General features: G+C 43.6%; 1 protein-coding gene across 1 annotated transcript in view; it reads left to right on the plus strand.

The window, feature by feature from the left end:
• The window catches only part of LOC137422397 (epiplakin), a 147,788-nt gene that overhangs the window by 113,811 nt on the left and 21,606 nt on the right, over nucleotides 1-12,371 (plus strand). The window contains exons 30-31 of the mRNA XM_078772581.1: nucleotides 11,358-11,419; nucleotides 11,748-11,837. Of these exons, the coding sequence (XP_078628707.1) occupies nucleotides 11,358-11,419; nucleotides 11,748-11,837 (152 nt within the window). The remainder of the gene's footprint in view (nucleotides 1-11,357; nucleotides 11,420-11,747; nucleotides 11,838-12,371) is intronic.

Genomic DNA, 12,371 nt, shown 5'->3' on the forward strand with positions numbered 1-12,371 from the left:
CCAACTCTTCTGTTTTTGAGCGGCTTTAGTCTTTGATCCAATATGGCTGCCAGACCACGTGAGCAATTACATCATAAATTTATATTCTCTAATATATTTGTTGCATAGATCACGCTAAATAAATTTCAAACTGATCAGACAAAGCGTTGTCCCTGTCGAATTACGACGTCATAATTAAGGCACCAATGACGTCATCGTTAACTCCACTTATTCCCCATGCTGGAGTTCTTTACGATGAGCCACGTCTCAATTTATTTCCATGGAGCGGTTTTGTAGATATAGAGGTGCAACGTTTTTCCAAGATGGCGCCTGTATCACGTGACGTATGACCTCATAATTATCATTACAATCTTCTACAGGAGGAAGCGCTCCTCGGATGAAAATTTCATGTCCATCAGACCAATAGTTGAAGAGAAAATAAAATTCATACTGATCGGATCAAACGTTGTACTTGTCGAATCATGACGTCATAACGAAGGCACCAATGACATCATCATCAACATATCTTATTCCCCATGGGGTGTATTTGACAATGAGCCTTGTTTCAACTTTTTCCATTGAGCGGTTTTGGAGATATAGAGGTGTACCTTTTTTTAAGATGGCGTCCGTACCACGTGACTTATGACATCATAATTATGAATAAAAATGTTTTTACAGGCAGAGGCGCTCCTGTGGTAAAATTTCGTGTCAATCAGACCAACGGTTGCCGAGAAAATGGATTTTTAAAATACAGATACGCACTTACGGACGGACGCACCCGAATGCCTAACCTTGACTTTCGCTTCGCTTGAGCGCAGGGTAATAAACATACATGTGTAGCTTCCAGGGTTGTCGTGAGGCTGCAGATTCATGTATATCGTTTATGCCATGTTCTTCTTCGTTGTTGGGCTGGCAGGATAGCTGACATAAATGCGCATTCGCCTCTGATTTGTATATCCTGGGTTTGAATCCCACCCGAGCTGAAATAGACGTTTGGCCTCATGTTTCACATTGCAGAACTAAAGCCAGCAAACACCAGAGCAGATCCGGTCTCTGCAGCAATTAGTAGGTGGACGGTTAGAGATCGAATGGTGTGTTTCGCTAAGAGGAGGCGAGTTCACACCGGCACCCTGAACAAATTACAAGTTCCTACTCCAGCCCATACAGGAGGCACTGCATCAGCAGCACAGCCGCACTCCAGCAATAATGCAAAACCGCAGCCACATGCTGCACGCAAATGGTGTTGATCACCATTGTTTACATGAAGCATAATAATTATAATCTCAACAATTGTCCTGCACTGGAGATTGTGTGCTGCTCGAACAAATCCAGCAAGATGGAAAATGACAGGACATTCAGCATTATACATCATTGCCATATACATTCTTTGTAATTGTACCAGATGGTGCTTCACAAAGTTTATTTGATCAATCCTCGTACTTAAAGACTTTATATGAAAATCGAAAAGTCGTGACATCTATACTTAAGATGGAAAAGCTTTCCTTGGAAATGGCAAAAAATGTTCACAATGGTCATCCTTCTCAAGGACACTTCCTTGACATTAACCATCTGACAGTGGGGTAGTGGGGCAACAAAAAGGCACACCCGGCACACCCAGCAAAGGGGTGAATAAACTGGAAAGGAAGAGAGAGAGAGAGATAGAGATAGAGATAGACAGAGACAGAGACAAAGAGGGAGAGACAGAGACAAAGAGGGAGAGGAGGGGAGGAAACCCTCAAACCAGCAGTTAAGAGGGTTGGTGTAGGTATGGTTAACGGGGGTAATAAAGATCACAAGTTATCCTGTGGGATGACAAGGGGTGGTGGTCCACTGCTTACGTAAAGTCCTGGAAGGAAGAGTGACAGACCAGCCTCTGGAAAGTAGTTTCATAGACTAGAGAAGCGAGGAACAAAGGAGGTGAGGTGTGCAGGCATCCTGGATTTTAGAGGTTGAACCACAAGGGGGTTTCTTGAAAAACATGTTTCTGGGGAAGGTCGAAAGACAGAGAGCAGAGGGAGCAATTTGGAAAAGAGGTGGTGTAATAACAGAGAACAACGACCTGTCTGCGATGTGCAAGAAACAGACATTGTGCTTCCGCCTCTTTGTGGGAATTTTTTCTGACTGCATTAGATTCCTCAGAATTCAGGAGAGACAGATATGATGCGGGGAACCGAGGCAATAGTGGAGAGCAGTACTACATTGAGCTATGGAGAAGGAGCTTGAAACTGTAAGCAACTCTGATTTTACAAGGAAAGACTTGATTTTATGGAGGAGGCCTAATTTGCCATCGCTTTGGCGGCCAGCTTTGCTATGTGGTCAACCCAGGAGAGGCCATGGCTGATGGTGATTTCTAGAAATACAAGAGACTGAACCTCTTCCAGAGGCTGACTATTGAAATAGATAGGTGGGTTATATTGACCATTTTCCAGGATTGAAGGACATGTTCCAATTATTGGACCATCATCTAATAAATTCCAGATCAGGAGGTAGAGGGAGAGATGTGGAGGAAGAGAGAGAGAGGGAGGAAGAGAGAGAGAGAGAGAGAGAGGGAGGAAGAGAGAGAGAGAGAGGGAGGAAGAGAGAGAGAGAGGGAGGAAGAGAGAGAGAGGGAGGAAGAGAGAGAGAGGGAGGAAGAGAGAGGGAGGAAGGAAGAGAGAGGGGGAGGAAGGAAGGAAGAGAGAGGGGGAGGAAGGGAGGAAGAGAGAGGGGGAGGAAGGAAGGAAGAGAGAGGGGGGGAGGAAGAGAGAGGGGGAGGAAGGAAGGAAGAGAGAGGGGGGGAGGAAGAGAGAGGGGGAGGAAGGAAGGAAGAGAGAGGGGGGGAGGAAGAGAGAGGGGGAGGAAGGAAGGAAGAGAGAGAGAGAGGGAGGAAGAGAGAGAGAGGGAGGAAGAGAGAGAGAGAGAGAGAGGGAGGAAGAGAGAGAGAGAGAGAGGGGGAGGAAGAGAGAGAGGGGGAGGAAGAGAGAGAGGGGGAGGAAGGAAGAGAGAGAGGGAGGAAGAGAGAGAGGGGGGGAGGAAGGAAGGAAGAGAGAGAGAGGGAGGAAGAGAGAGAGAGAGAGGGAGGAAGAGAGAGAGAGAGGGAGGAAGAGAGAGAGAGAGGGAGGAAGAGAGAGAGAGAGAGAGAGGGAGGAAGAGAGAGAGAGAGAGAGAGAGAGAGAGAGGGAGGAAGAGAGAGAGAGAGAGGGAGGAAGAGAGAGAGGGAGGAAGAGAGAGAGAGAGAGGGAGGAAGAGAGAGAGAGGGAGGAAGAGAGAGAGGGGGAGGAAGAGAGAGAGGGGGAGGAAGGAAGAGAGAGAGAGAGAGAGAGGGAGGAAGAGAGAGAGAGAGAGAGAGAGAGAGAGGGAGGAAGAGAGAGAGAGAGAGAGGGAGGAAGAGAGAGAGGGAGGAAGAGAGAGAGAGAGAGGGAGGAAGAGAGAGAGAGGGAGGAAGAGAGAGAGGGGGAGGAAGAGAGAGAGGGGGAGGAAGGAAGAGAGAGAGGGAGGAAGAGAGAGGGGGGAGGAAGGAAGGAAGAGAGAGAGGGGGGAGGAAGGAAGGAAGAGAGAGAGAGGGAGGAAGAGAGAGAGAGGGAGGAAGAGAGAGAGAGGGAGGAAGAAAGAGAGAGAGAGAGAGAGAGAGAGAGAGAGGGAGAGGGAGGAAGGAAGAGAGAGAGAGGGAGAAGAGGAAGGAAGGAGGAAGGAAGGAGGTTGGTGGGAGGAAGAGAGAGGGGCAGAGGGATGGACGGAGGAAAGAGAGGGACTCTGCATAGTAGTGGGACGGAGTACTTACTGTATGACACAATGTGGAATCGTCTGTAGAAATGAAGAGAGGTCATTTATGTAGATGAGGATCAAGCTAGCCTAAAACACTATTTTGGGGAACTTCATCTTCCATTGGGAGATGTGAGAGGATTCCATCGATAGCAACATATTGACTGCATGAGTGGAGGATGTGAGAAATTCAGGAATGAAGCAACCTTGTATTCAACAGCTTGGTAAGCAAAGCAGGATGCCAGACTGTGTCAAATGCCGGCGATATGTCGAAGGAGAGTGCTCTGAACTCTTGATTGAGATTTAGGGCCTAATTGTTGAGGCAGTTGTTGAGCGAGCAGTAGCAGCACTACAGAGTTGAATGGTCAATACAGAATCCAAACTGATGGTCAAATATCAGGCTGTTTGAAAACAGGAAAGAATTTACATCAGGATCAATGATGGATTCCATGAGTTTGCTTGTAATTGGAAATAATCTCACTGGTCTGTAATTGATCGGATCTGTTTTTGCACCTTTATTTGTAGATGGGGGTGATGTTTTATTCCTTCAAGGCCGATGGGAGGGATACCAGAAAGTTATTGATAAAATGTAATGGAAAATATTTTAAGCCTGAAAACCCTTTAGTTAAATTATTACTATATATTTGTTATACCGTATAATATTATGAACTTTCATTGAGAATCAATTGAGAAAGATAGACGTCAAAAACTCGATTTGCAACACCTTCCGTATTCTCTTCAGATTACCTGTCATGTCATTTGAAGAAAACACATACTAAGTGGGATAGCCTTGAGGTATGCACGCCAAGAGGTCGCCATTTATTTGTCTAGCCTTGTATTGGACTCTCGTCCCAGCTATAAACTACCAAACTGGTGTTTCGCATGCAGGGTGATCCCTCAGAAGGACGTTGAGCTGGAGAACTCATCTGCCAGCACAGGTCTCTTGATAAACGTTAAATATCCCACAATATATTTTGTGAAGAGTAGATGGCACCCTGAACAAATTACAAATTCCTGCCCTGGCTGAGTGTTGAGAAGGTAAGGGCAAAGCATGCAACATAACCTTTGCTAAGAGACTGCTTCAATATATCACTGACGCTCTGCCAAGTGCATGGTACTTTAATGATGATGATGATGCACAGGATGTTGCAAAAAGACCTGGACAACTTTGGTTGGTAATATATTTAGAACCACAAATGATACAATGATACCCTTTGGTTTATATGATACGGAAACTCATAAGGTTTTGTGCACACCATCAATACACTTCAATGTGAGCTTCGTTTGTCACGCACAGGACATCAAGGTGGTAAACGAGTTATTGCCATGTTCCGCCCAGCAGGTTTGCGTACACCAGTGCGCATGCAGCTGTGATCCGAAAACGAAGATCCTGCAGGTTTGTCACCTTGGTGTTGCAGACAACATCATTGACGAACCCACACAGAAAAAGAAATCAAGAAGGGGGTTATGTCTGGTGATCGTGGGGGCCAGGCAGTTGGTCTGTTTCTACCAATCCAGTAACCTGGATATTTTTCATTTAGGATGGCTCGAACGACGAAGGCCCAATGAGGGTGAGCACCGTCCTGTTGAAAAATGATATCGCGTTGCAGATATTCAATATGTGGGAAGGAGAATCATTCCAACATGTTCATGTAAATTGTTGAGGTCACCGTATCCTCCGCAAAGAAAAACGGACCCACCAAGCGGTCATGGAGAAGGCCACCCACACATTGAGCTTTGGACTGTCATGTATGTGTTCAATAACCACGTGGAGGTTTTCAGCGCCTCAGATCCTCATATTGTGCTGGTTGACCTCCCCCGATACATGAAAGCAAGCTTTATCTGTGAACATCACCTTTTTCAGGTAATCTTCGCCAACCTCTATGTGAGTGAGCATTTCCATGGCAAACGCCTTGTCCTTGGGTCCGTCATTTTGTTTGAGTTCCTGCAGAATCTGCACCTATGGGCATAAAGCTTCAGTATTTTATGCAAAATCCTGTGTACAGTGGTGGTTGGTAGTCCCAGTTCACTGGATGCTCGTCGGATTGCTTTTCTGGGACTTTGTTGAAATAATTCACACACTCGTTCAACGTCTGCTACACTTGTGCTTGGTTGACCGGGACTTTTTTTGTTTCTGACAACTTCCAGTCTCCTTAGACCACTTGTACCACTCTCGTATACCAGTCCACGATGACGGATTCCTTCCATACCTCGTACGGAAATTACGCTGAACTTGCGTGTCGGATATCGTCTTGATGAACTATTCGACGCACTGAGCTTTCTCCTGTTTTCTTTTACATTAAACCACCAGACCTGAAAATAACGAAGACTTTGAGTTTATTTGAGACTTTGTCTATCATATAAATCAAAGGGTATCGTTGTATCATTTGTGGTACTAAATATATTAACAACTAAGTTGTCCAGGTCTTTTTGGAACATCCTGTACTACGTAACTTTATTACCTTCGCAAAAGCGGAAGGTTATGTTTTGATCGCTGTGTATTTATTTGTATGTCTGTGTGTGTGTATGTTAATCGCATAACTCAAAAAGTATTCAACCGAATTGCATGAAATTTGGTGGGATGATTGGTTATTATACGGGACACATTTGATTAGATTTTGGGAAACAGATTTGCTCAAATTCTGACTATTTTTAACTCGATCGTATTTCACTCAAAGTTATGAGCGACTGAAGAAGAAGATGTCCATCCAGGACGTCATCACTATAACGCGATCTCCCGCGATCATTTCAACCTCAAAAAAAATTATAATTGCAGATTTGTCAAGAGATGAGGCATATTAACAAACGAATGAAACAGATTTGCTCAAATTCTGACTATTTTTAACTCGATCGTATTTCACTCAAAGTTATGAGCGACTGAAGAAGAGGATGTCCATCCAAGACGTCATCACTATAACGCGATCTCCCGCAATCATTTCAACCTCAAATGAAATTCAAATTGCAGATTTGTCAATCGGGGAGGCATATTAACAGACGAATGAAACAGATTTGCTCAAATTCTGATTTTTAAAAATCGATCGCATTTCACATAAAGTTTCACATCGCATACACTCCCATGCCAAGTACAGAACAGTAGCTGCGGCGAAGGTATGCGCTCTACCGAGTGCCCGGATTCTAGTTACTGCTTGCAGAGAGTTTAAAGAAGTAGAAGAAGACCGTGTAACTATGCAAACAAATCGATATTCCTGAGTGATTCATAGCGATGATGTCCAACCTTTAAACATTAGCTCAGCTTGCATTCCTTATCCCACAATCTGAGATGCTTTGGCATCATATGTCACCTCACAATGCCAACCTCAGTTATTATACATTGTTTAGTTTAGCCAGCCATTTATCACAATCCATAACACCTCCTAAATACAAAGTTTGTCATATTAAATTATGCAGATGGTTTTTGGTAATGCCTCAAACATAATCCTGCATAAGTTATTTTTACTCAAAGCAAGATGGTATCAGCAGGAACTTTTTGAACACCACAACATCCCAGATGCTCTTCCATCGTTTCGACCATTTTTTGTGATTTTCCAAAGTGCTTTATGGCCTTTTGAACCCACCATATTTCGTCCCATGATCTTTATTGGCGATCGTAATTGTTATTTTATGCACGACATACTGTGATCATTATATATCCATCGCAATGATAACAGATTTCCAAGATTGTTTGATTTCTATGCCATAAGGAAGAGTAAGCAGTTTGAGTTTTAGAGTTCCATCAAGGAAGATCTCGTGCAGTGCCAAAGTGGAGACATTGAGAATGGTCAAACGGTCTTTCGATGCCACTTACAAGTGGGAGTGGCATTGCCTGGCATTGCCTGGCATTGCTGTGGAATTGCGATCACCTGAAGATTAAATGACAGTTGTAGGTGCTTGTACAAGTAAGAGGAAGCGCTCATGTATTGCCCTCTTGAGGTACGGCGTATTTGACATCAGGAAGACGAACATCATCTCAACACCACTCTCTTCCTTATACCACTTCCCATTAAGATAGAGAGGTGACCCAGAGTGCATGTGATGTTCACCCAACCTGTTTCAAAAATCTGTTGAGTAAAGCTTGATGTTTGACTACACCTGGTTATGGTAGGTATTTGGAACCTGGCACCGCGCTCGTGCTAATTCACGTACTCTTCATCGCAAGATGCCATGGGATGTTTAACGTCCATGAACTAATGCCAGCAATCGGGTTCCTAGCCTAACATCCACCTGAGGAATGAAGCATTTGCCTGCAGAAGACCATTCGGACAGCTTGTAGATGGCTCGGGAATGAACCCAAAACTAGAAGGTGTTGATATAGATGCTGTATTTCTATGCTATCCTGACAGATACAGGAATACGCCTGGCGTTGGCTTAACGGTTAAGGTGGCTGGCTTAAGATCTTAGGATCTTCAGTTTGAGTCCTTGTCGTTCCATTAAATAACACCATGTTGGTTGACTTAGCTTGTCATCCTCCTGAGGCCAGCGAAATGAGCGCCAGATTACTGGAAACGGGGAACTGCATCAGTGGTATAGATGAGCTCCCAGCAATGATGTAACCAGCAGCTATTGGCAGCATATGAAATAATAATAATAACTAGAACTGCCACTTTATAACTGCTGGCAGTGATGCCTGGTTTCCTCCGTCTTCCCGCTTTCATACAACCCCGCTTTCACATTATTATTTTTTCTCCATAAATTTATCCCGAGATGCCACTCAAGAAATTTAATCCAGATCGATGAAGTTTTGTACATGTTGAATTATGACGTCATAATGGAGGCACCTATGACATCATCATTCACATGGGTTATTCTCCATCAATAGTTCTTTACAATGAGCCATGTGTCAATCTTTTCGACACAGCGCTTTTGGAGATATAGAGGTGCAAAGTTTTTCGGTTTTTCGAACATGGCGCCCGTATCACGTGACCTATGACGTTATAATTAACATTGAAAGATTATACATGCCGAGTTGCTCCTATGGTGAAAATTGCCTGTCAATCGGTGCAATGACGACAGAGAAACTGATTTTTAAAGAAAATAAACCTGAAAAATGGCACTGCTGAACCATTGACATAGCCTGAGAAGCTGATGGAGAGTTTCTTCTTCTTCACACAATAACAACTTCTAGCTTCCAGACCGTACAACCAATCATCTGGAAATTCTGCAAACTTGTTCCCCATCACGACTTACACCTTATTACAAAGTTTCACATCGATCAATTAAGTGGTTCAAGAGATATAATTTAAAAAAAAAGATTTTCGTTCAATTATTTATCACTGTCAATCCATGTGAGCTATCACAAATTCCAAAAGGGCATTTTAGCATGTCGAAATGTGGAACATAATTATGAAGTTTCCATAGGATATTATCAAAAATGAGGGAGGAGCTAGGTTTTAAAGGTTTATGCTTCAAAACGTCATAGCTCCTAAACCATGTGACTTATGACGTCATGGTCGCTGAAAATTTTGTTTGTCATGGGTATGTGATTGTGCATGCAAAGTTTGGCCTTGAACTGTTCAGTCGTTTCAGAAAAAATGGGTTTTTAGTGTGTTTTTTTCCAAACCTTTCACTTAAAACAATATGGCGGCCGAACCACGAGACCTATGATGTCATTATTATTTTATTCTGCATCAATTTATACCGAGATGATGCTCAATAAATTTCATCCTCATCGGATGAAGTTTTTTCTTGTCGAATTATGACGTCATAATGGAGGCATGTATGACATCACCATTCACAAGGGTTATTCTCCATGGAAAGTTTTTTTTACAATGAGACATGTCTTTTCTATCCAGCAATTTTAGAGATATGGAGGTGCAAAGTTTTTCGGTTTGTCTAAGATAGCAACACACACACACACACACACACACACACACACACACACACACACACACACACACACACACACACACACACACACACACACACACACACACACACACACACACACACACACACACACACAAACACACACACACACACACCTGCAATTGTTTACATTTATACTGTGAGTATAAACTTACACATGCAATTCTAACATCTCAACCCCTCCCTCCTCCACCAAAACTTCTCACTTTACCCCTCCCAACCCTAGGGCATCAATTCTCTCCCCATTTCAAGTCTTCAAATCCTTCACCAACACCTCCCCCACCCTGGAGCAACCCCACCTCCTCCCCACACCAAAATTGTCAACTTCTCCGCCCCCCACCCCCGTTCCCCACAACAATAGCCCTCAAAGCCTCAATCTCTCCTATCCAAATGTGTCCCATTATTACTTTCCCCCCACCCCCAACCCCAACTCTGTCCTCCCCTCCTCACTCAGAAGTCCTCAACAAAGACATTTATAATGACATGGGGATTATGGTCCCTGGTCTATGGATAATGTGCTAGTTTAAGATAAAATAGTCGGAAATAATAGCAAGAACCTGTATAACCTCGACTAAAAGCCCTGCTTAAAAGAATGGCACTTAGTTATTTGAGCGGTGTATAAACCGACCGCCCCCTTGATAGCCGAGGCCTATCTTCCCAAGGCCCGTGATGCCGATCAGCTCAAAATCCTTTCAACTGTCTCTTTGGTATTTTTGCACAAAAGGGATAACTTATAGAGGGTATGGCCATTGTGAATATGACAGCTCCAAAGATATATTGGACCTCACATACCAGGAAGCACCAACATGGTGGCCCAAGTATAGAAATTGTGGGTGCAGTCAGGCGAACTGTGCAACCCCAAACGAAGGGTGGAACTCACACACATGGACGCACTGACGCACACACGGCTCCTTTTATAGTTATAACGACCACAATGGTAGTTGAAAAATGTGTAGTTTTAATGTCCACTTGATCGCATACTTTCAGTGACCAACTAACAAAGTTATTTGGTTTATTATCATTCTTAGAGAGAGAGGGAGAGAGACAGGGAGAGAGACAGAGAGAGAGACAGAGAGAGAGACAGAGAGAGAGACAGAGAAAGAGACAGAGAGAGAGAGACAGAGAGAGAGACAGAGAGAGAGACAGAGAGAGAGAGACAGAGAGAGAGACAGAGAGAGAGACAGAGAGAGAGACAGAGAGAGAGACAGAGAGAGAGACAGAGAGAGAGACAGAGAGAGAGACAGGGAGAGAGACAGGGAGAGAGACAGAGAGAGAGACAGAGAAAGAGACAGAGAGAGAGAGACAGAGCGAGAGACAGAGAGAGAGACAGAGAGAGAGACAGAGAAAGAGACAGAGAGAGAGAGACAGAGCGAGAGACAGGGAGAGAAACAGAGAGAGAGACAGAGAGAGAGACAGGGAGAGAGACAGAGAGAGAGACAGAGAGAGAGACAGAGAGAGAGAGACAGAGAGAGAGAGACAGAGAGAGAGAGACAGAGCGAGAGACAGAGAGAGAGACAGAGAGAGAGACAGAGAGAGAGACAGAGAGAGAGACAGAGAAAGAGACAGAGCGAGAGACAGGGAGAGAAAGACAGAGAGAGAGACAGAGAGAGAGAGAGAGAGAGACAGACAGAGACAGACAGAGACAGACAGAGACAGACAGACAGAGACAGAGACAGGGAAGTTTGAGAACTTTGGGATAGTTTTGCAATAATACCCCATCCCCAATTATATATTGACAAAACAAATAGTTTCAATAGTTATTTTCCTTCCAACAGACCAGAGAGAACGAGTTCAAAAGAAAACACTCACCAGATGGGTCAACACTCACCTAAAGAAGGTAATATCTCCTTATAATGGATAACTATATATAATAATAATAATGATAGGAGAGGGATGGGCTGAAATGGATGACCAATCACAAAGCTGTCTGGAAGAACCTCATTAATATACAGACTTTATGATTTGAAAATTGATCAATTCAGGGCAATTCTGTGCTATCAGAGAACCTGGTTAATATTAGAGGTTAAAGAGGTCAAACAACCTGGTTTTGTAACTATATGTTGGATTTTAAAAAATCTTAAGTGGGATTTGTAAAACATTTTGAGGGATTAAACAATTTAATGTTATCATGACTTCACACCTTATGCTCGGTGCTAATCCCACAGGTCCAGAAGAAAATTTCAGATCTCTACGTAGACCTTCGAGATGGAAACAACCTCATTTCGCTGCTGGAAGTGCTTTCTAGAGAAAAGCTGGTACGTATACATATACGGATAATTGTGAGGATGCACGAGGCTCATTTTGTGGGGAAGTATGGGCAAAGTTATTAAAAGTCAGTAATGCAAAAAAAAAAAAAAAAAAAAAATTAAACTTCTACACTAAAAACTTAAATCTAATAAACTTTCCCCTTAACTATGGCAGGCTGCCTGGTTTCCTTTGAAATCTGAAAAAATTGAGAAATCTCCTTTGAAATCCATCAGTTGAATGTCTGTAGGTATTGCTTGTTTTCTTGTGACGTCATCGGGGCACGCGCGCAGGGCACCCTGGGACACCTCGGCCATTTTGATACCCTCTCGAACAACGTCGTCAGCGGATTCACATTAAATAGTTTTTGTTCACGACCAGTCATGCCAATTTGCGGCGTATTTCGTTGTTCAAACAGGCCAGGCGTTAGGCCAGGAGTTAAGTTTTACAAAACGCCCAAACTTCTACTGAATCAGGGTGAGGAAACAAGAAATTTAAGTGAAGAGAGGCGGCGTTTGTGGAAGGCTGCCATCAATCGCAGTGAC

This window comes from Myxine glutinosa, chromosome 2 (genome assembly GCF_964187855.1).
Source record: "Myxine glutinosa chromosome 2, kmMyxGlut1.1, whole genome shotgun sequence".
Taxonomy (NCBI): domain Eukaryota; kingdom Metazoa; phylum Chordata; class Myxini; order Myxiniformes; family Myxinidae; genus Myxine; species Myxine glutinosa.